The sequence below is a fragment of the Fringilla coelebs genome (assembly GCF_963513975.1).
Source record: "Fringilla coelebs genome assembly, chromosome: 20".
Lineage (NCBI taxonomy): Eukaryota > Metazoa > Chordata > Aves > Passeriformes > Fringillidae > Fringilla > Fringilla coelebs.
In genome coordinates this window covers 6,177,144-6,199,754 of record NC_140046.1, presented here as the reverse complement: position 1 = coordinate 6,199,754, position 22,611 = coordinate 6,177,144, and the positions used below count along the sequence as shown (strand labels likewise).

The following is a 22,611-nucleotide window of genomic DNA, read 5'->3' as shown; positions in this document are numbered from 1 at the left end:
GCCCGCAGCCCCCAGCCCGCGCTGCTGGTCAGCCGCTCGCAGAGCCCCCTGCCCCCCGTCACCTGGGGGGGCCGTGTCACCCCTGGCCCCCGGGCCCCTGCCACCCCCTGCCCAGAGGGCTCGGCTCGCCAGCCGGCTGCCAGCCCTCACCCGGAGCCGGCACAGCCCCGGAGGGTCCCCTCGGGCAGGTAAGTGGTGCAGAGGCGCTTCGTGCCCCAAACTGCCTGGCTTCAGTGCAGGTTTTGGAGCATCCTTGGAATTTTTTTCCCCCTCCCGTCTGGAGGGGCCCAGCACCAGGCGGGACGGGGGGGATGCGGCAGCTGCCTGGCCCCTCTCCGCTGTCTCTCCCTGCAGGATGCGGGAGCCACCCGCTGTCCCTCTGGGGAGGCAGCCGCCACCATCCCGCTCACCTGCTCGATCCAGCTCCCCTGGGCACGGGGCGAGGGGCCGGGCACTCACCCCCTCCACCCCCTCCCGGCTGAGCTTCCCGAACGGCGGGGGGGTGCCCAGGGCACCACAAGGGACCAGCCCGGGGACATCCAGCGCTGTGGCACCGGCACGGGGCAGGTCCGCAGCTCCCAGCCCACGGACGGCGCCTCCGAGGAGCGCCCAGCAAGGAGGAAAATCATCTGTGCTGGCTGCCAGGCCACAGGAAACGGGGACACCCAGCACAGCCACAGCCCGAGCCCCCAGTCCCTTAAAGGGCCGTGCCCCCAGTCCCCTAAAGGTCTGTGCCCCCTCCTCGCACCGGGATGCTCCGGGAGACTCCCGGAACCTGAAGAGCCCACGGGAAGGGAGGCAGGGAGCCCTTGGCCGGGGCCGACAGCCCTCACCCCGAAATTCCTCCAGCCAAGCCCCGAAACTGGACAGCAGCGTTAAACCCCCCGTCAAAGCCAGTCCGGCCGCCCCCCGGCCCCCCACCCCTCTGGGCCGTTCTGCAGGGGGGTGCGAGGTCTGCTCTGCTGGGGACGGTCCCCAGGGGACACGGCAGTGCCACCCAGCCCCGAGCCCAAGGGCTGGCGGCGCTCAGGGACCTCGGGTGCCCGAGGATGCAGCCGGGGGAGCCTGCGGCCCTGGCGATGGGGCCGAGGGGCTCCGGGGGTGCTGTGGGAACGCGCAGCCCCCCGGCTATGCCCGGGTGCTGGAGGAGCTGTCCCGGGGGCCGCAGCCCCTGCGCCCCGCGGGGATGTGGAGCCAGGTGCCCAAGACCCCCGCAGGAGCCGCCCCGCAGCTCCCAGCCCCGGGGGAGGCAGAGCGGCCGGGGATGGAGGGCCAGACCCCGCGGGCACCCCGGGCCAGCAACGCCGCCAAGCCCCGGCGGTGCCTGAAGAAGCCCGAGCGTGTGCCCTCCATCTACAAGCTGAAGCTGCGGCCCAAGGTGCGTCCCCGGCGGGACCATAGGCCGGGCAAGCGCCCCTCGCGCATCCCCACCCCGCTGGGACATCGCCTCCCCGCCCCCCGGGGCCAGCACCGAGCCCCGGGGATCCCCCGAGCCCCCCAGAGCGGCGGCACAGCACCCACGGCCGCGCCGTCCCTGGGGGACAGCGGCACCTGGCTGACCGAGGATGATGAGGAGTCGTGGGTCTGAGCCCACCCCGAGGGTCGGTGGGGACGGACAGACGGACGGACCCCTCCCTCCAAGGGTGGGAGCGATGCTGAAGCTGAAGGTGGAGCTGCGGTGCCCGAGGTTTCCCCGGGCAGCCCGGTGGGGTTGCACCCGCACAGCCCGGGGGGTTTCACCTCACTTTCAGAGCTGCACCCCCTCCTTCCCAGGGGCTTTTTCTGTACTGGTAATCCTGCTAAGCAGGCACCTTTGTACTGGGTTGGGTGGGAAAATCCAGCTCTAAACGGAGAGAACGGGATGTTTTCTGCTGGAGGAGGGGTTTAGCCCCCATGAAAAGGGGACACCCCGTCTTTGACATCCATAAAAAACATCTCCCACCTCAGTGCTCCCCATCCACACCATGGGACCAGTGAGCCTCGGGTCTGACAGCTCCAGGAGCTGCTTGGGTCACTCAGCTGGGGGGGTCACAGGAGGGGACCCTCGCTGACCCCTGTGGTCCCCTCTGGGGTGCAGGATGTCACCGAGGGTCACAGCAGGCACTGCTGCACCCGAGCCCCCAGCAATGCTGTTTGTGCAATAGAGATGTGCCAAAGGTCCTCTACTTCCACATCTTTTCTGGGTGGGTGGCGAGGGAGGGAGGATAATCCTGATGTGGGCACAGCAAACGTCCCTCTGAGAACCCCACAGCGCCCAGGAGAGTCTCATTTTCGGTGAGAGGATGAAGTCAGCCCCACTTCCCCGCAGAGGAGCTGCAAATGTGAGCGCTGGGACTCGGGGAATGCAAAACCTGCTGGCAAAAACACTCCTGAGGCTGGTACAGAGCAAGGGGACAGACCTGATTTTTAATTCAATTTCAAAGAAGGAGGTGCAGGGCATCACAGGCGGTGTAGACACCTCGGGAATCTCCAACAAGGAGTCCAGGGGGGAAAGGGAAGCCAAGTCCAGGCAACTGGGATGCTCAGAGGGGCAGGAGGAAGAGGAGGAGGAGAGGGGAGCATCCTTGGTGGGGCCAAGCCGAACCCAGGCATCACCTCCACGAGCACGGGGGCAGAGACCTGGCACTGCCCTGGGCACAGCAGTGGGGCCATGCCAGCCCAGGCTGCTCTCAGCAGGACCAGGGTGGCGTTGGGTGAGTGGTAAATCTGTAGTAAGGTGTGAGTAGGGCCGTGGGGTGCTCGTGGCTGCTGCCGTGCTCCAATCCCTGTGCCTGGACACCTGGGATCTTCCTGCCTGGGGTTCCCTGCCTGCACCCAGGGTGCCACCAGCACCACCAACCCCTTCCTGGGCTCTGGGGAGAGGAGCTCTTTGTAGCCCTCATTTTCCCGGGAGCTGGGAAGTGCTGTCAAAGCAGTGAGAGTTGTTGTTATTACTAATATAACTTCCTCTGTCTATAAAGTACAATAGAATATAACAATTATATTTATAACCTTTTTTTTTTCATTTTTTTTTCTTCAAAATACTAAATAGATGCTATAAAAACCTGTAACTAATTGTGCTATAAACTGCAGGCTACAGGGTTATAACAAACAATGTATTGGCTTAGTCGTTGATATGTGTACGTGTGAGCACTTTATAAATGCTTTATTATTAGCATTTACCAAGGAATTTCCTTCTCAGACAATTTGGAGGGATAAAGCTCTAGCCAGAGATCGATAAGTGGACTTACATGTGTTAATAAATCCTGACAGGATGAGCTTGGACAGGGGAGCCAGGTTTGCCATGAAGGCGAGGGATGGTGACAAGTGCCACCGCCCTTCCTGGCTGGGATGGACAACCCCTGTCCCCCCATTGCATTTCCAATTTGTTTTCCTTTTTTTATTTTTAATTTTTGGAGCAAGGGGTTTGATTCCCCAAGCAGGGAGGGAGGAGCAGGATGCACCCCCAGCCCTGGCACAGGGATGGGGCAGTGAGAGGCACTGGAGCTCAGCTGGAGCTGCCTTTAATGGGAAGCAATTCCAAGAGCACAGTGGAGCTGCTGGGCCATGGACACCCGGCTGTGGTGGCAGAGAGGGCTGGGTGTCCTGTTTTGCTGCCCAGGGCGGTGCTGAACCCCTCCAGCTCCCCTCCAGCAGGAATTACAGGGGTGGTTTTGCTGGAGGATGGATCAGACACAGATCCTGCCTCAGCAGGTGAGGATGGTCTTTCCCTGTGTCTCACAGGGACCAGGCATGGAAAAACCACAACCCTCTTGGTCTCTTGCTCTCACTTCACCACCCCATCATCATTTCCTGACAGGGGCTGCCCTTTGCCAAGCCACCCTGCAGGGCAGGATGCAGGCGAGCTGCAGCTCTGGCGCAAACACAAACCAGAAGATTTAAAAATAATAATTAAAAAAAATAATAAAAATGGGGGGCTCACTTTCCTGTTAGGGATATGCAGAGAGAAACAAACAAAAAAAAACACAAACAAAAACCCAAGAATGCAGCTGGAAGTGCTGCTCCAGCTCCCTGTTGCTGCTGAGGCAACATCCCTGTGGGAAAACCCGGCGGGGTGGGACCTGGTGGCACTGCCGGGGGCACAGGGGGCACAGGGGGGCACAGGGGGGCTGCCCACCTGCCCGGGACACCCCGGGGCTGGGGTGAAGCCGTGCAAAGCTGGTCACCTGCTGAGCCCAGGACGAGAGGTAGCAGAGGGGTGACCTGCCCGGCAAGGAGCGTTCCCAGATTATTTGGTGTTCACAGGCTGGGAGGAGGAGAAGCCTTCCCGTGCTGGGGCTGTGCCGGGGCAGAGGGGAGCTCAGAGCCCCGGGAAGGCAGAACCCAGCCTCTGGGGATGTCAGGGGCAGGATTGGGATTTCTTTTTTTCCCCCTTTCTTGCCTTCATCCAGAAATTCCACCTGGAAATCTGACCCGACCGAGCCACAAGACTGCCCAGGTAACCTGGCTGCTCCGCCCTCCACAGGGAGAAATCCCAGCTCCACAAGGGGAAAAGCAGAACTCCTGTTTCCCTGTGCCCCAGAGACAGAACCAGCCCCAGAACACCGGGGTACAGGTGCTGGATAATTCCCTTCCAGGGGCAGGTGATGACAGGCAGGCGTTGCCCCTGTGCTGCCAGGGCAGGAGCCGGCAAGGATGAAGTGACAGCCAAAAATTTGGGCACCTCCTCCACCCTCCAGCGCCGTGCACAACCCCCTGGGAAGGCTTTGACCTCAAGCTCTGGAGGCTTGCAGAGAGCTCAGGGCCATCCCTCACCATCACTATCCCCCTGCACACCCTGCCCAAGGTGCCCCGTCCCCAAATGTCACCTCAGCACGCCCGGAGGTGCCTCCAGCGCAGCTCCCACCGCCCGGGGAGCAGAACCATCCCCGGGTTTGGGCAGCCCCGGGCTCCCTGGGCAGGGGGGGCTCACAGGATGGTGCAGCAGAACCATCCCCGGGGTTGGGCAGCCCCCGGGGGGGGTCCCGGGCAGGGGGCTCACATGATGGTGCAGCGGTTCCTGCGCAGCGCGCCCTGGAAGCGGATGGTGGTGTGGACGTGCTTGCAGCGGGCACAGCCCACGCTCTTGAGGAGCTCGCTGAAGAGCAGCAGGATGTGCCAGTTGTACTTGGCCGAGCACTCGATGTAGCCGCACTTCCACGTCTTTTTCACCAGGTTGGAGACGTTCCAGCGCGGGATGACCCGGCCCCGCTGCAGGTCCCGCTTGTTGCCCACGATGATGATGGGCGTCTCCGAGGTGCCGATGACCCTGGGGAGGGCGGGCGGTGAGGGAGCACAGAGGGGCAGCCCACAGAGCTCAACCCATCCCAAACGAGCTCTGGGCTGTCCTTGCCTTGTCCCCTTGTCCCTCTCTGTGTCCAGCCACCCCCCACGCCACCTGCGGCTGCTCCAGGCAGGGGACACCTGCCTGGCACATAAATGCACAAATCAAGAGCCAGAATCAAAGGCAGTTCCCAGTCAGGCTCCTCAAAGCTCTGCCACCCTTAACCCTGTTTTTTCTCTCTTGGGGTAAGAGTGAGAGGTGTGGATGTGAAGCGAAGGGTGTTGGATGTGCTGCTGGTGTGGAATCTCACAGAGGGCAGCTAATCCTGTTTTAGTGGGGATTCTGACATGAATGAGGCAGGAATTGTGACCCTTTGCTCAGAGCCTTTGCTGGGTGTTTTGCAGCTCATTTTTGGGGCTGGCAGCAGAGAATCCTCCAGCCCTCCCCGGATTCCATGGGGCAGGACAGGGAGCAGAGAATCCTGGGTTCTGAGGAGCCTGCCTGGCCTCCTGCTCCTCTCTTGATTTTTGGGCTCCCATGCCTGCCAAGGGGCTTTGTGCCAGCCTGATATCTCCTCTCTGATGCCATGATGTTCCCCCTTGGAGCAGAACTCCCTTGCCAGGACCCAGGGGGCTCTGCCACCGTCCCCAAGCCATCCCTACCTTGTTTCCAGGATCTGCTGGCGGATGGTTTTGATGTACTCGAAGCTGTCAAAGCAGCAGATGTCATAGACCAGGATGTAGGCATGGACACTCCGGAGCCCCCTGCAACACACGTCTGCCCACTCCTGCAAGGGGCACAGAGGGGTCAATCCTGGCTCTGTGCCTGGGGATGCCCTGCCCTGTTCTGGGGGTGGCTGCTGTGGCAGCAGAGGGGCTGCACATTGCCCAGCCCTGACACCCAGCACCCATCTCTGCTCTGCCTGGCCCATCTGGTGTGTCCCCACAGCTCTGCAGCCATCCCTCCCTCTCCAGAGATCCCTCATCCCAGTCCCAGGGAGAGGAAACAGGATTTGTCAGCCCCAATTCCACTCCTGAGGGAGGATTGCAGCCTGGTTACAGCCCAGAGCTGAGCTGGGAGTGGGGCTGAATGCAGCCCCCTGCTCTGGGTGGATTCATCCTCCAGAGCTGTTAATTAGCTGTGCTAATTAGGATGCACCCTGGTTTTTGGGGCAGGGCAGGTGAGGAGGATGCCGAGCCCCATCTGAGGTCTGAGGGTGATGCACCAGCAGCTCTGTGGGTCAGAGGGGGAAGGTGGCAGCAGGTCTGTCTGGAGGGGACATGGGGACACAAGGGGAGCAGAGGCTGCTCAGGAACTGAGCCTGTGAGAGCAAGATGTGGATCCAGGGCAGAGACAGGCAGGAGTGGCCTCTCTACAGCCAAAATCTGGAGCTGGAAGAAATTAATGCTGCTAGGAAACCCTTGGGTTTCTGGGAACCACTGGATTTTTTTTTTTTTTTTCTCATGCTATGAGTGAAAATCTGCCTCACTTCAGGCACTTTCCCACCCCAGCAGTGGGACTGGGAATGGCAGCCCCTGCAGGCAGCACTGCAAAACCCTCCTGGGTGCCTCTGGAAAGGAGAAAGACTCTCCAGGGAGGAAAGGCATCACTTCTCCCTGAGCAAACCCCTTCAGAGCCATGAACCAGCCCTTCCTGAGTTCCCATCAGAATGAGCTGGGGAAAGGGCAGTTTTGGGATGTGGGTTGATCTCTGTCACAGGGGACAGCAGGGACAGAGGGACACAGCCCCTCCCTGTCCACTGAGGGGAGATGCTGGGGAGATCCTCGGGCTCAGAGACACAGGAGGATGGAGCAGCAGCCTCTGGGCTCCCCTGAGCCCTGATACACCTGGGAGAAAAGGAGCTGCAGCTATTTCACCGTGCTGGGGGCAGCTTGCTCCAGCCCTGCCGTGTCAGGGTGCTTTTCCTCAGCAGTGCAGGTTTCCTGGGATGCTTGAGCTGGAGAAGTGTTGCACTGCAGGAGCAGCATGTCAGAGAGCCACTGCCTCCTGCTCCCCTTCCAGGACAGCACTGCAGGGATGCTGCTCCTGGCACGGAGCTGACTCCACGGTGTTTCCCAGCAGACAGATCTGTATCCCTCACCATGGCCCTGTCCTTTCCCCTCAGAGCCACCCCTCTGATCACCCTCTCTTCCCTGGAAACCTCCATCTGTTCCCACTGGCAGCCTCCTCTGGGGTGCAGCAAGGCAGGGAGTTAATGGAGTGTGTGAGCATTGGCTGCCGTGTCAATAAATTACCCTTTGCTATTTCGGGCTGCTTCTCACGCTGACCTTTCCTTCCCTGCACTCACCCATTAATTTTTAAACCTTCTCCTCGCCCCTGGAGTGCTCATTTCACCTCCTGCCTGATGGCACAGGGGCTCTTAGAGCACTACATGGCCCCTGTGACCCTGTCCCTGTTGGGGACAGGGACACTGTAACCAACTGAGGTGACCCCACTGGTGGCACTGCCCTCAAGCATGGCTGCAGCCACAGCTGGGAACCTCCAGCTCCTTTCCCCTCGGTGGTGACACCATCTGTGCCCCTGGGACAGGGGCTCTGGCATGAGCTTACCACCCCCTCTCCCCCCATTAACTCCACCACAGTTGTTGGCACTGGTGGCAAGGCTTTCCAACCCCACACTGCCTTTTGGGGGGTTTGGAAGCACCTGAGGGGTAGAGGAGGAGCTGGTGGGTTCAGAGCTCCAGGAACAAGCCCAGGCAGGGCTGGAGGGGGGGATGGCCACTCCCAGGAGGGGACAAGCTCTGCCTGGCTTGGGCAGTGGGTGCATCAGGGCTGTGCTGTCCAGGAACCCCTGGGTTTCACCCAGATGTTCTGCTGTTGGCTCTGACAGCCCTGGGACTGGGTCCAGTGCTCCAGGACCCCAGGTGGACGTGGCTGTGGGCAATGCCAGAGCCACACTCAGAGTGAGATGTCACCAAACTCCAGAACAGACTATCCTGGACCTGCTCAGCAGCATCCACGGGGACACAACCCCTCATTTAGCAACCCGACACGGAGAGAGAAACATCCCTCCAAAAAGGCAGAACTGGAACCCCACAGATTTCAACAGCAAAACCCCACCACAAGGGGGGTCACCCCGACCCCCCAGAGGTGGAGGCCCCCTCGGGTGCCCCCCTACCTGCAGGGTGTTGACAGGGAAGGCGGTGATGGGGGGAAAGTCCATGATCTGCAGGTCGTGCACGTGGCCGTTCATGACCACGGCGGGCAGGTAGACGCGGCGGGCCGTGGTGGGCACGCAGACCTCGCTGAACTCGTTGTACAGGAACTGCCGGACTATGGCGCTCTTGCCCACGCCCTGGGCTCCCAGCACGGCGATCTTGAAGGTTGCCACCATCCCGCCGCGCTCCGGCCGCTGCCCCGGTGCTGCCCCCGCGGTGCCGAGGCTGCATATTCCCGAGCAGGGGGCCTCAGCCCCATTCAGGATGCATTTCCCCTCCGGGGCTCCCCGTCACTGCAAGGCCAAGGAGAAGCTGGTCAGGTCTGAGAGACACCCTGGTGGTGCTTCAGGGGGTGTTTTTTCCAGCAGGAGCTGACAAGGTACCCAGGGGTCTTGGCACTGCGGGACCTCAGGGTCACCCTTGAACCTCCCGCCCCAGCAGCCGAGGAGAGGCAGGATTCGAGTGGAGTTTATTCCAGGAAGGTTCTCACAGGGGCATTCAGCCCTTTCGGTACCAGAGCAAGGAAAAGCTCTGTCTGCAGCTCAGGGTTTGCTCAGCCCGGCAGCAGCAGGGTCCCAGGCTGTGCTGGGCACTCAACCCACGGCCGCTGTCACCAGCGGCTCCTTCCCGCTGCTGTCCCAAGCCGGGGAATCCATCTTCCCTGGGCTTGGACAGCCGGAATTGCCTTTTGCGGGCGGGGGGAGATCGCTGTGTGCCTGCGAGCGACAGCTTGAGCGTTTCCCTTCAGCTTTCGAGCGGCTGGGCAATTAACTTGATGGGGACTCATTTGCAAGCCAGCTGACAGGGTGAGCCCAGAGCCACCGCCGTGCTGAGGGGACCGTGTGGGGGGACACGGGGGGATAACCCACACACGGGGATGTGGGAGCTGAGCCTCAGGAGCCCAAACACCCGCTGGCACCGGGCTCCCGCCCAGGAGCTGAGATGGGGACGGCAAGGGGCGAGGGATGGGTTCCACTTTCACTCGCTCTCATCCCTAGGAAGCAGCCTGTGCTTTATCCCAAGGTGTGGATGCTTTGACCAATTTCTGATGTTCTGGCCCATTTTCCCTGCACCATCCCCGCCAAATGCAGGGCAGCAGCTGAAAGTGTCAGGTTCAAACACCCTGTTGTGTCTGTTTGATGGAGATTATTTACCCCAGGGGGAGCCTGGGCACAGCGGTTCCCACTGCTGGGTGCTGGAGTGGCCAAGCTTCCCGGGATCCCCTCCCTGGGCCATGCTCACACCACCCTCACCCCGCTGACGCCAGCACCGGGCACCCTGTCCCCCCGTGCTGCTGGCACTGTCCCCCGGGGTGCTGGCTGTCCCCAGCCCCGCAGTGGGAATGTTTCTGTGCCAGATGCAGGGAAATGGGTGTTGCAGGAGCCCCCAGGCCCGACCCTGCCAGGGCCTTTCTCCGCCAGCAGACAGCACTGTCACTGCAGGTCCCGGGGGGCCACTCTGCTGCAGGGACAGCCCCGTCCCCACAAACCCTTCCTCCTCACAGCAGCGTCCCCAGCTCCTCTGCGGGGCTGGAGCGTGATGGAGCGACACAACTGGAAACCCAGTGCCCGCAGGGCTCGCTGGAACTGGGGCACGGGCTGAGCCCCGCTGTGCCTCCGCCAGAACCTCATCGCCCTCTGTGCTGGGGACACTGAACCCCAAAAACATCAGAGCCCGACCTGATGGTGCCCGGCCCGACAAGCAGCTGCTGTGGGAAACTGAGGCACAGCGGGGGGACCCTTCGGGGCACCCCACGGAGGGGTGGAGGGGCAGGTACCAGCCGCGGGTCCTCGGGCGCTCAGCCGGGCTCCGCGGGCTGCAGGGCCGGGCGGGGGCTCGCAGGGGCTCCGGGAAAGGGGCTGCGGCCCCCGCTGCGACCTTGGCCACGCTGCCACGCCTGGGGCACTGGAAGGAGCAACCCCTGAGCCCCGTAGGGCGGGGGCGGGGGCAGCATCCCTCACCCCACATCCCGCACCCCCCGCATCCAGACCCTCCCGGGGATGCTCCGGCCGTGCCGGGCAGCGCAGCACCCCCGGCCCGCGGGGTCGCTGGGGCTGGAGGGGACCGGGGGATGCCGAGGGGAGACGACACCCGCACCCGCCGTGCCGGCGGGCGAAGGGGAGCGGAGAGCACCGGCGCTCAACTTTCCCCCTTGTCCCCTCATGCCAGCCGCCCCCGGCCCTGCCCAGCGGTAACTTTGCCCCCCCGTCCTGCCCTTCCCGGCGGATCCCCGTACCTGGCAGCGGCGGCCCGGGCCGGCGGCGCCCCGGCGGGCGGCGGAGCCATGCGGCGAGCCCGGCGCGGGGCGGGCGGCCCCGCTGCAGAGCCCCGGCCCGGCCCGGCCCCCGCCCGGCGCGGCCACACCGGGGGGCGGCGGCGGGGAGCGGGGAGCCCGGCCGGGGCACGGCGGAGGGGCCGGCGGTGTCCGGGCAGGGATGGAGGCGGCAGCGCCCGGTGGGATGGCGGGGATGCCCAGGCGGGAGGCGGGCAGCGCCCGGGGAGGGATGGAGGGAGGGATGGAGGGAGGGAGGGAGGCAGGCAGAGCTCAGGCAGGGATGCGGGCAGCGCCCGGGGAGGGAAGGAGGCTCTGCCCAGGCAGGGATGCAGAGGATGCCCGGGAAGGATGCGGGCAGTGCCCTGGAGAGAAGGAGGCAGCACCCGGGAAAGGAGGCAGGGAATGCACAGAGCGAGCCGCAGGAATCCAGCAGAGACACCGGCTTCTCCCGGGGCTCTGGGGAGGCGCCGATGGGAAAAGACCCTCCCATGTCCCCCCTGCAGTGTGCTGGGTGCAGCGGCGTCACCCCTTCCCTCGCCGGCGCCCAGCGGCATCTGGGCTCTCATGGCCACCCCGGACGAGTCCCACGGGCCGGACTCGCTCGGGGGAGGTGGGCAGGAGCCCTCCCAGGGACTCTTTCCCTCCTCCGACACCGCTACTCGCCGTGCTCTGGGGCACATCGCTTCACCTCCCGCCGTGCCGGCCCCTGGCCCGCGGGAGGGGCTGGGGGCTTCTCTGTGCCCGTGGGTCCCCGAGCCCAGGCTGGTGGCAGGCCCCATCAAAGGAGGGACATTTCTGTTGCAGTGTCTGCATTTTTTGGGTCACCCCGCACGGAGCGTTTACCTGCGTGCCGGACAGAGGGAAGATGCCGCCTGCACCTCCAGGACCATGGTGCAGGGCCCCGGGACACGCTGCCGATGGACTCTCTGCACCCCTCTGCTCCTCGGAACAGCCCCCGAAGCCCACTCCGGCTGCCCGTGACACCGGCGAGCAGCGTGGTGTCTGCACAGGGCTGGCGGCGATCGCACGGGCTTGGCTGAGCCCGAGCTCCGGCGGCAGCTCGGCCGGGCTCCCCCCAGCCTCGTCAGCACCTTTGGCCGGGAAAAACCATCATCTCCGGGGGCTCCTCTCCTGGGTGAGGAGGGGGTGCGGGGGCAAACACGATGCCACATCCCTCCTGGGGGACAAGGGGACGGCAGGCGCAGCCCCACGGCTGGGGGCACAAGGACACTGGCACAGCCTTTGTGTCCCCCTGGCACCAGCAGCAGGCAAAGGGGGTCACAGCCCCTTCGCCGTGTCCCACGGGCTGGCAGAGATCGGGGCGTTATTTCCCTGCAGAGATGCTCCCAGCAGGGCGATATTTATGTGTCCCTGGGGTTATCAGCAGCCCGAGACGCTGCTCCCCTTCCCCGCACGGCCATGAAGCAGCGCCGAGCCCTGGAATGTTTCCGGCAGAGCGCAGGGATCGGGCTGCACATGAACTCTCCCGCACAATTCAGGCTCCAGCCTCGGGACTATTTTTAGCAGTTCCCTCCGAGATGCTCTTCAGTTGCAGTTTTATGTGTGAAATTTAATATACGAGGAGCGGGGGGGAGGGGAGTGGGGCTGGATCCTGGCATGTCCCTGCTGGCTGGGAGGTTTATCCCAGCCTCAGCGACTCGAGTGCAAGGCAAACCTAAAATCATCCATCCAAGAGTTCCTGTGTCCTGATGTGCAGGTGGCAGCAGGGGACAGGCAGAGCTGGTGGCTATGGTCAGCTCCTGCCTCAGCCAGATCCAAAATCCTCCCCTGAGTCCCTGTGTCCCCCACAGCCCATCATGGGCTCAGGGACCTCCTGGCATGGAGCAGGATGGGTGTGAGGCCAGTGGGAGCAGCAGGGATTTTGGGGAGCCCACCCAGCACAGGAGGATTTGCCCCAGCTCCAGCCAGAGCAGCAAGGAACAGCTCAGGAGGTCCCTGTCCCACAGTGTGGCCTCAGGAACAGGGAAGGCTGTGGGCACCAATCCCCCCTGGCAGTTCCCAGCTCAGGGAGCACCACCTGTGTCCCCTGAGCCCCACGGGTGACACTGCTAATGACAAACCCAGCTCCCAGGAGGTTGGTGTGTCCCTGCTGACAGAGCACAGAGTGTCTGCAAACCCACAGCAGCAGCAAAGACCTGTTTGTTCTTGAGGAGCCCTTGACAGAACAGGGAGGGAGGATGAAACCTTTCCCTTTGCCACAGGACAGGAAGGGACAGCAGCAGACAGGGCACAGCCCTGAGCATCCCACAGCAGCTTTTGTGCCTGTTGGGCCAAATGCTGCTCCAGGCTCATCCCCAGCAGGGAATGATGATCCCATCCCAAACCAGGGATGCATGAAGGGACATAGCAGCAAGATCAGGGACCCCAAGCCAGCCTGTCATTGTTGTTACCTGACACGTGCACCTGCTTCTAACACAAAACCATCCCAGAGCAGGGCAACACTGGTTGGTATGGTCCAGAGAGGGTGGAAGTGCCCAAAATCCAGGTGCTGCTCAGCCAAGGCTGGGCAGGGTGAGGGAAAAGGTAACCCTGCTCCAGAGCAACACCCCCCAAACCTGCTGCTTGTTCTGTTGGATTTCTGGCCACTTCAAGTACTGAGCTTGGCCCTGGCCTCGCACAGAGGTTTTGCAGCCCAGCCCATCTTGCTTGAGATGGGACCAGAGATGGCACAGCACCAAACACATCACTGACTCCCAGGATTTTACCATTTCACCACAGGGAAAACAGGTCACACTACACACAGCCTCCCCTGGAGCCCCAAAGGGCTAAATGGGTACATCCATCTCCTGCTGCTCATCTGGATCTGTCCCTGCTGCCCTTGGAGATGAGGAGAGGCAGCTGTTGGAGCACCAAGGAAACTTGCCGCCTCCTCCTCCTGCAAGCCTCAGATTTAGGGGGTCTGTGCTGCAGAAGAAAGAAGCCTGGTGAGCAAAATCTCCTTCCCACCAAATGCAGCCTTCAGCCCTGGGCAGAGCCAGCATCAGGGGAATGGCTCCTCTCCCCATTCCCACAGAGCCACACGCAGCCAGAGCCTCGTGGAAATGACTTTATTGACACGGAGGGCAGGGAAAGCCTGAAGAGCAACACGAACGGGAACACTCGAACGAGCAGGGGAGGAGGGAACGGCACCGACGAGCCCCGGCCCCGCCCCGGGCTGAGACACACACCCCAAAAGCTGGGAAGGAATTTGGCAAGAGAAGGGGGTGCTCAGCAAGCCCTCCCCACGTCGAAGCTGTGCTCTCCTCCCTGCCCCACACAGCATCAGTGCCACTGGCGCTTCCTTAATTGCTCTGTTAATGATTTTTACACTACACCCGCAGGGCTGGGAGCAAATCGCCTCCCAGCACACGTGGGCAAGGCTCAAGGGCTGGGCTGAGCTCTGCCCCACTTTCTTCCCCCACAGGCAGAGCCCAGGGGTTCCTCCCCAGGGACACACCTTCCTCAGGGTCCTGCTGGAGCCTCTCCCAGGACACTGTGACCTTTTCCCAGCACTGGTTTCTTGGCTGCAGCCAGTGCCAAAGCCCTGATGAACGATCTCCCACCGTGAAACATTGACTGACTTTGAAAGTGGCATCTAAAAGGACAACAGGGGGGTTGCAACACGCAAGACCTTTGTTAGCTGGGGAGGAGATGTCCAAGCATGCTGGGGAGGGAGAGGCTGATCTGGATTGGGGCTGGATTAAGCAGGACAAGCTATGGATGGAGCAGGGACATGCAGGAGGCTTTGCTTGCACTGCTGGTGCTGCAGCACTGAGTGGTTGCAATGGGGAGACTCCACAGCTGTGAACTGGAAGGGAAACAATCCTGGCTCTAAGGGACAGCTTGGAAAAGAGGGGCCAGGGACTCAGAGCAGGAACCTGGCTAGCTCTGGCCACTGTGCTGGGCACAAAGAGTGGAGCTGCCAAAGGGAGAAACCCCTCCATGGCCTGCTCCACCCAGCCCAGCTGGAAGCTGAGTGCCCCAGGCAGGCAGGGAACAAACACTGCCAAGCCCAAACCATCTCCCACCATGCCCAGCCTGGGGTTTGGGGGCAGCATGGCAACAGGGAGAGCCACCCCACTCCCCTGGCATCCTGGGGCACTGCCAGCAGCAGCCCCTCTCTGTGGGGGCCTGGCTGATACTGCAGCCCCACGAGCCACCACGAGCCTGGGAATTGCCAGGGCCAGCACTGGGAGAGGGGGGCACAGCTCAGGGACGGCTGAGGAGGCAGCTTGGCCTCAGCAGGCACAGAAAGAATGGGAGGAAGAGGGGCTGCACATGGGTGAGGATGCAGAGACCACCCTGGAGCTCTGGCATGAGCCTTTTGCTCTAAGAACAGGCTCATTTCCTTCATTTCATCCACCCCTGCCCTGTTACCCATCCAGGCCTGCAGCTCCTGCCCACACAAAAGCAGCCTCACTCCTCAAATCTCCAGCTCATGAGGCAGGGAGATGGCTGGAGTGAAAACACCACAGAAGCCAGCATAAGAGTAATAACAACCCCTCCTTAGGGCTCCATCCCCCTCCTAGAACCCAACTGATGGCTCTGTTCCTAATTCCCCGAGGCTGTGCTCACCCTGCTAGAGCCCCATGTCCCTGCAGGACTCCCAAGACTTCCTTGCAATCACCTTCCCTTTAAGCCAATTACAATAAAAAAACTCAAAAAAAAAAAAAGTATAAAAATATAAAATAAAGTGCAGTGTTATGTTTTCGACACTTTTGCCTTGTTTTAATGAGCAGACGTGTGGTTTTTGCTCGGTGTTTTTTTGTTTTTCCAATGAGCAGTTATTTTACAAAATCCAAACTACACCTAAAGCCATTTAGAAAACACTGAACATTGGCACAAAATGGAGAGAAGCCCACGAGAACGGATGAGTGAGGGGCACATGGGAGTAATCTGAAGCAGTGGTTACAAACTCCATGGACGCTAAAAATACCAAAGGGGTTTGTTCCCTATCATCATTAGCACGTGGATACTAATTGCTACCTTGTTTAATCAGTGCCTTTGACTGCAATCCTACACATGAATACAGCTGCTTCCAGTTAGGAGTGCTCTTCCCTGCGCTGGTGGTGAAGGAGGCTCTGGGGACCCCTTTTCCCCCCTCCTTCTGCAGGGTGAGGCACAGGCTCCACCTCCTGTTAGTTTTTCAAGATGGCATCGTAGGCCTGGTAGATGTACTGGGACACTTCTGGAGCTCGGCATTTCAGGGAGAGCTGTGGAGAGGAGAGGAGAGGTTAGTGCTGGAGTTCCTGCCACGGCCACAAGGGAATGGCTTGGACATGGCTGCTGACAATCACACAGAGTATTTCTTCATCACCAGCCTCAAACTGCTCTTTCAGAGCTTGCTGCAAACAGGAGGAAAATAAAAGCCAACTCTCACTGTGGGGTTCCCAAATTCTCAGCAAATGTAGGCAGCCCAACAGGAGGAAAAAGGGGACATGGTCCCAAACTGAGACCAGGGACCTGCGCTTGTCCTCAGGCTGCAAATCACAGCACTAAACCCAAGGGCTTCTAAGGATCTGCTGCTCAGTCCTGATGGACACAAACTTGGCTGTCACTCCTCTCTAAAGCAAAGATCAGGCTGAGACCAGGCTTGCAGCATCAAACCTTGTGCAAACACTTTAAATCACCTTCCAACGCTCGCATTCACCCCGCAGCTCCCCAGACCACAGATTTCTCTTGGAACTCCTGGCACAGCTTCCAACAGGAGATAAATCCTCTAATACCAGAGACACACAGGTCCCTCAGAAGGGCAGTGGAGTCAAAGAGAAGAGTCACAGGGGTGCATGAATCAGGACAGAGAGCACTTTCCCACCAGCCCCGGGCTAGTGCCAGCACAGGGCCACAGACAGCCGGGAACACGGCGGGGCATAAATTTCCCCTTGTCTGTAAGAGGGGGAAGGGCACCCTGGCAATGCTTCCTTGCTAATATCTCTTGGCTTTATCTCTGGGTAACCTTGGCAAGTCACTGCTCATTGCTGAGCAGGCACTGGCCCAGCTCACTGGTGACAGAGCAGGGGAATTCTGTTGCTCCTCACTTTTCCCATGTTAAGCATTCCTCACCCCCCCCCAGCCAAATTAACAGCATCTCCCTCAACACAGAGTGAGCAGGGAGGGAGGTGTCGCCATCACATCTTCTGGAAAAATCCCTTCACCAGGATTTCTTCTCCTGGGAAGCTGAGAAGCCTCAGAGAAAAATGAAAACAATCATTTGATTGGCATCTCCTGTATTTTGCTGCTTTGGAATGTGGTTTGGAGACTGTTTACCCACAGGTCATTGTTTGATTGGTTTCATGTGAATTGTTTTAACTTAATGATCAATCCCTGTCAGGCTGTGTTGGGGCTCTGGAAGGAGTCATGAGTTTTTCATTATCATTCTTTGGAACCTTCTTGTCTGTATCCTTTGTCTATTCTTTAGTATAGTATAGTATAATAAATATAGTAAAATAAAAATAAAAAATAAATATAGTATCATAGAGCATAATATCATATTGCATAGTATCATATCATATAGTACAATATCATATCATATATTATATTAAATAGTGTAATACAGTATATGATACTATACAATATAATACAATATCATCTCTCATATCAAATATCATATCATAATAAATTAGCCTTTCCTCCTTCATCCTGGGGACCCAGTGAATAGCCCAGGGAGGAAGGGCAGGGGGAAGGGCTCAGGGTGTGGGTGAGGCAGCAGGAGCCCAGGCTGTGCCCTGCCCTCACCGTGTAGTTGGGGTTCCCGGGCTGGATGCGCAGCTCAGCCAGGATCCAGATGCCATTGGTGAGCTTCAGGGACTGGTAGAGCATGTCCTGCCCCTCCACGTTCCTCTTGGCAATGGTGTAGACATTGTTGTTCTGCAGCTTGCTGGAGACAGTGTCTTTGGAGGGAAGAGAGGGAAAAAAAAGGCATCTGTTAGTTCAGATCCATCATCTGCAGAGACAGGAGAGCCCTGGGGAGCATTCCCAGGATGCAAGGGCACAGGGAAATGCTGGCTGCTTCCCCAGGGACACAAGGAGAAAAAAAATTCCAGCTCTCTCCATGGACCCACCTCATTCCCTTCAGGCTGTGATCTCTTGGTAAGTATTTGCCCATTTTACAGGGCTCTCACTGCCCTGGGTCACTCAGACTTGATCAAGGTGAGACTTTAAAGGCTGCTCAGAGGGGAAGAGGACTCTGCTTTCTCTACAACCCCCATCCACCTACAGGCAGCCAAAAAGTCAGAAGATGAAGGTGGAAAAGAACAAAGATCACAGCCTGAGGCTTGCTCAGCTTCTGAGGTTGTGTCCCAGCCACAAGAGCTCCCTCCTACTTTGCTCACACACAGACACTTCTGGCCAAATCAATGTCCTACAAAGCAGTCAAAATCCTTTCCCTTTTTAAAAAAGCAATTACTTGAAAGGGTAAACCACGCCCCAGGCACTGTCTCTAGACATCAGAGGGCTGTGGTACAGTTTTAACACATAGCCTGACCTCAGCCCTTGCAGATGAGGTGAGATTTCAGCTGCACACCTGGATGGGTGTCATTGTCACACACATTATTTCTAAGGGAACTTCTTGAGGAAACCAGAACAGGCAAATACACAGAACACCAGGACCCAAACCAGCAGCCCTGGATGTCAAGGGGTTCCTCAGCACAGAGCAAACATCAGGCTGTGGATGCCTGTAAAGGGGCACAGCCACACTTTGGGTGGAAGACCCACACCTGATAAGCATCAGTGGCAAATTCCCATTCCTGGTGCCCAGCAGGAGAATTTTAACTCCCTGCTGGGGCAGGTGGAACACTTCATCTCTGCTGGGTCATTCAGAGCAGGCTGAGCACTACTGACAAAAAATGAGGGAGAGAAACAGCCTTAAACCAACTAGCACTGAAAGGCTAGAGACTGGAAATGTGGGATCCCTCTGAAGGAGCACAGGGAGCAGGACAGCAGCAGGAGCAGCACAAAGTGACCATAGAGCTCTAATCCATCCACAGGGTGCCAGACCTGACAATGGACACCAGTCTGTGCTGAGGGACTGGAGAGAGGACAGCAGAGCCTGTCCATGCACCAGGGAATGGTGGGAAGAGGAAGAAAAAGGCAAATCCACACACCCTGATGCAGACACTTGGATCCACTGCCTCTCCCCAGGGCAGCCTGGGCCCTTTGTGCACCCCTTTGCTCCCTGGGCTCCAGAGCAGCTCCCTGCAGGTCCAGGATGGTTCAGGCATGCAGCCACCCAGACACACTCAGATTTAGGCTTCCTCTCTTCCCCAGTTACTATGGAAACTGGCTGATATATGTAACTAATGAGATCTTTTGCTTAAAACCCCTCATTGCCTGTCTCCTCCTCCCACCCATACTCCTCCTCTCCACAATAAACTCAGCCAGACTTGGGAAATGGGCAGTGCAGAGCAGTCCCCTGCTCACAGGGAGCGTGGCAGGGATTAATCCATGCTGCAAGGACATCACCCAGCAGCAATGAAGCCCCAATTCCCATATTCTCATGCTCCCAAGCCATCCCCAGGAGCCTCCACAGCCTTTGGGAAGGCACAGTGTCCAACACAAGCACGGGTTCAGACAGGACATCCTTGTCTGAGAGGGTTGCTGGTATTAAATGGGATTTTGTTGGCCCCATTTTGACAGGCTGTGATTAAACCTCACCCCTGTGGATGTGCATCCTGAAGGTGGAACTACTGGCAAGGACTTTCTCCAGCAGCCCTGACACCTGCCACAGCAGCCTCCCCTCTGCTGGGGGATGCTGTCAGAGTAAAGGCACTCCCTGGGGAGCAGGGATGCAGGACTGGAATGAGAAGCTGCACAGGGTGTGATGGCAGAGCAGGGGAGCTCAGCAGGTGAGGCACAGCCACAAAGGAGCTGCTCTTACACCAAAATCTTCATGTGATGGCTCCTCTTGCCATGGAAACACCCCCAGCCTCTGCTGAGGGGCAGATTTCAGAGCAGGAACATGCTTGTAGGGGGATACAGGGAGGGAAAGTGATGCAGGGAAGCCTGTTTTCTGCTGCCCTGACCTCAGTTATCCTCCAAAGAGCACAAAAAGCCCCTCCAAAAGATGCCCTGCCTCAGCCAGAGCAATGCTGAGCAGGCTGGAGCTGATGCTTGGCTTGCCTGACCCTCCTGCCCCCTCTCTGAGCACAGATTTGGGGCCTGGGGAGAGCTGAGCCCCTCTCCCCCCAGGTAGCAGCTCCCATCCCTCCTGTGCTCTGGAGTATCAGCAATTTGGATTTTGGAGATCATCAGAGTTGCTAAGCAACAGTGGCAGGCTGGGCTGGCTGAAGGCAGGACCGCTAATGCCATGTGACAGCACAGCCTTTATTAAAAAAAATAAATAAAATAAAATAAACCCAGGCAGATCTTGCTGGGAGCAGGGAGCTGAGCCTGGGCTCCCAGAGGCCAGGGAGGCAGGAGCAGGGCTGGGTGACTCTGGGGACTCTGCAAAGCAGAACACACAAGTCCTTCAGCAAAGCAGCACAAGGCACAGCTGGCCTTGCACAGCAACTTTCTTTTGTCTCAAGGTTTCTTCTCAGAACCCTCCTGAAGCACAAGGGAAGGACACAGAAAGGTTTGGCCATCACCAAGGCCAGGCAAGCTTTCAGGGCTGGTTTGTTTGGTTTGTTTTCCTTGTATTTTCCTTTCTAAACAGAATTTTTGACCTCAGTCCCACAGCCAAGCAGCGCACATGGAAGCACAGGGAGGAAAATTCAACAGCTCACAAGGTTTCCCCCTTGGCACTGAAGGGACCCAATACTTTTTTAACAGCACTTTTTTCCTGGGCAAAGCAAAGAATGAGCTTAAATCTTCTGCCCACCAGCTTAAGAACTTCACATCTGAACTCAGAGAGCCAAGATGAGCACCTGGCAGGGGGTTTGCACAAAGGACAGGCACAACTCAGAGCCAACACTGACCATACACCCTGTCTGACCTTTGTGGCAATCTGCAACAAACACTCCCTAGCAGAAAGCACAATTTAATGCTTCTATTTCATGCTGTGATAGCCCAGAACATCCCTTGCCATTTCTAGCAGCACCTGAGTGGTTCTGAGCATCCAGCCAAGAACTGCATTCAAATCCCAAGCACAGGCTGATCCAGTGGGGAGGCACTTGGGGCAATGTTCTGACACTACATTCATTTCCAAGACATGCAATATGCACCAGTTCTGTAATTTATTAAACTATCAGCAACAAGATTTGCACATACAGAAAAAAACCAACATACCATGCAAGCTTATGTGTGATTTCCCCCCGGGTTTTTTCATCAAAAATAAAATCCAATTTAGCTTTTTTCTGGCATTAGCAAATTATCTGGGGGAGAAAAACAGTGACCACTGCATAGCAATAAAGCCATGTTCAACTCCAAACATGAAAGCTGCCAAATTGTGGACCACTGATAAAAAAATAAAAGCAAAATTCCTGTGCTGAACAGCACAGCAATGATGGAATACCATTAAATGGGAGGAAATCTCCATGTGCAAGGCAGCTCATCCTCTTTCACTCTGTGGGTTTGGATAAGCAGTGTTTAGGAAAAAGAAAACCATTTAGCTCATCTGATTTGCATATCCTAATGTAGTGATCCTTTAGAATTTAGTCAAACTTAGCATGTTGAAAAAACCCAGTGTAAACAAGGCAAACAGCTTCAGTGCATGCTCAGTTACAGGGGAAACCTCAGCTGCACCAACAACACCCAGAATATTTCAGCTATAACAGTTAAGCAATCTATTTTCATGCACTAGATTCATGTATTTTCATTAAAGACCCCCAAATCAATTAATTTAGCACTGGATTAATAAGAGATGAGAATGCTGGGCTATAACCATGACCTTGTTTTTTCATTATTTCTGAATGAGGTTTTCTTCAGGGAACTTTCCCAACCTCTTGCTAAGAGGCTGATGCATGGAACAGCTCTGATGAATTCAAGATGTGCAGGGCATCCCAGAGGGACTTGTTCCTCCACAGCCCTCAGGAACAGCCTCAGGCCAGGTCCATCTCTCACCACTGGGAACCTGAGCCCCAAATGCAGAATTAAGCACTCCTCCCTCCCTGAGTCACTGGGGAACAGTGGGAATACCTTCAAAGGTCCAGGATTTGCTTTTTTTTTGGAAGCAAAGATGATGGAGACACAGATCAGCTCACAGATCAGACCCCACCTCCCACTTCCAGGTACCTGCTCCTCATCCCACAGCCTGCCACTTCATCCTTGGCTTCACCTGCCCTGCTCTGGGTACCTGCAGCAGCCCAGACTTTCTGGTTGCTCTGTGCTTTGGGATGAGCTACCAGGGACTGGAACCTTTTTTGCCATCCCTGTTGCAAGGCACCAAAGCTCAAACCAATCCTATTTGGCTTGCCTTGTGGGCACAGGATGGATCTTTTACCTACAAAGGTTTGGGAGCACAGACTGCCACAGAAGCTTCTCTGCTGTCTGTCTGTGTTTATCTCCTTTTTGTTTGAAGGAGGAAAAGCAATAACCTGGAGAGAAGTCTGCAGTTTGCACAGGAGGTGCTGTGAGGTGACTGTTGCACTGTGACAGACAGCTCTGGATGTACAAGAAACTCACACACTGCTTTTCTGACAGATCAAATCCCAGCCCCCAACAAATCCCTGTTCCAAGCCTAACTCACTTCAGAGCCACTTCTGTGCTCACAGCATCATCCTGGCTCTTTGCTGCTCTTGTCCAGTCTCTTCCTCTCCTCATTTCTTACAGGTACATCCCAACATCTTGGCTGCACACACCTGCTATCATGTCTGTCACATTGCACATCAGCTTCTTCACCACCCAGTCTTGTCATTCCCCAGTTCCACTGAGCAGCATTGTTCACTTTCACCTTCATTTCCTTATTTTTCACCTCTTTGATTAGTCCTGTCTCAGTCCAGACACTTTCTAGAAAGCCTC

The 22,611-nt window shown here is 57.9% G+C and overlaps 2 protein-coding genes across 4 annotated transcripts in view; both read right to left on the bottom strand.

Moving 5' to 3' along the window:
• Window positions 1-4,977: 4,977 nt before the first annotated feature.
• RASL10B (RAS like family 10 member B) lies at window positions 4,978-8,617 on the bottom strand (the record flags this gene model as incomplete). Its single annotated transcript, XM_084219108.1, has 3 exons — window positions 4,978-5,248; window positions 5,926-6,050; window positions 8,402-8,617. The coding sequence occupies 3 exons, from the start codon at window positions 8,615-8,617 to the stop codon at window positions 4,978-4,980; spliced, it is 612 nt and encodes a 203-aa protein (XP_084075234.1).
• A 5,163-nt stretch (window positions 8,618-13,780) lies between these two features.
• The window catches only part of AP2B1 (adaptor related protein complex 2 subunit beta 1), a 76,040-nt gene continuing 67,209 nt past the window's right edge, over window positions 13,781-22,611 (bottom strand). For all 3 annotated transcript variants that reach the window (XM_084218932.1, XM_084218934.1, XM_084218933.1), the window contains 2 exons: window positions 17,452-17,606; window positions 13,781-15,929 (listed from right to left, as the gene is read on the bottom strand). In XM_084218932.1, the coding sequence (XP_084075058.1) occupies window positions 15,855-15,929; window positions 17,452-17,606 (230 nt within the window). In that variant the 3' untranslated portion in view covers window positions 13,781-15,854. The remainder of the gene's footprint in view (window positions 15,930-17,451; window positions 17,607-22,611) is intronic.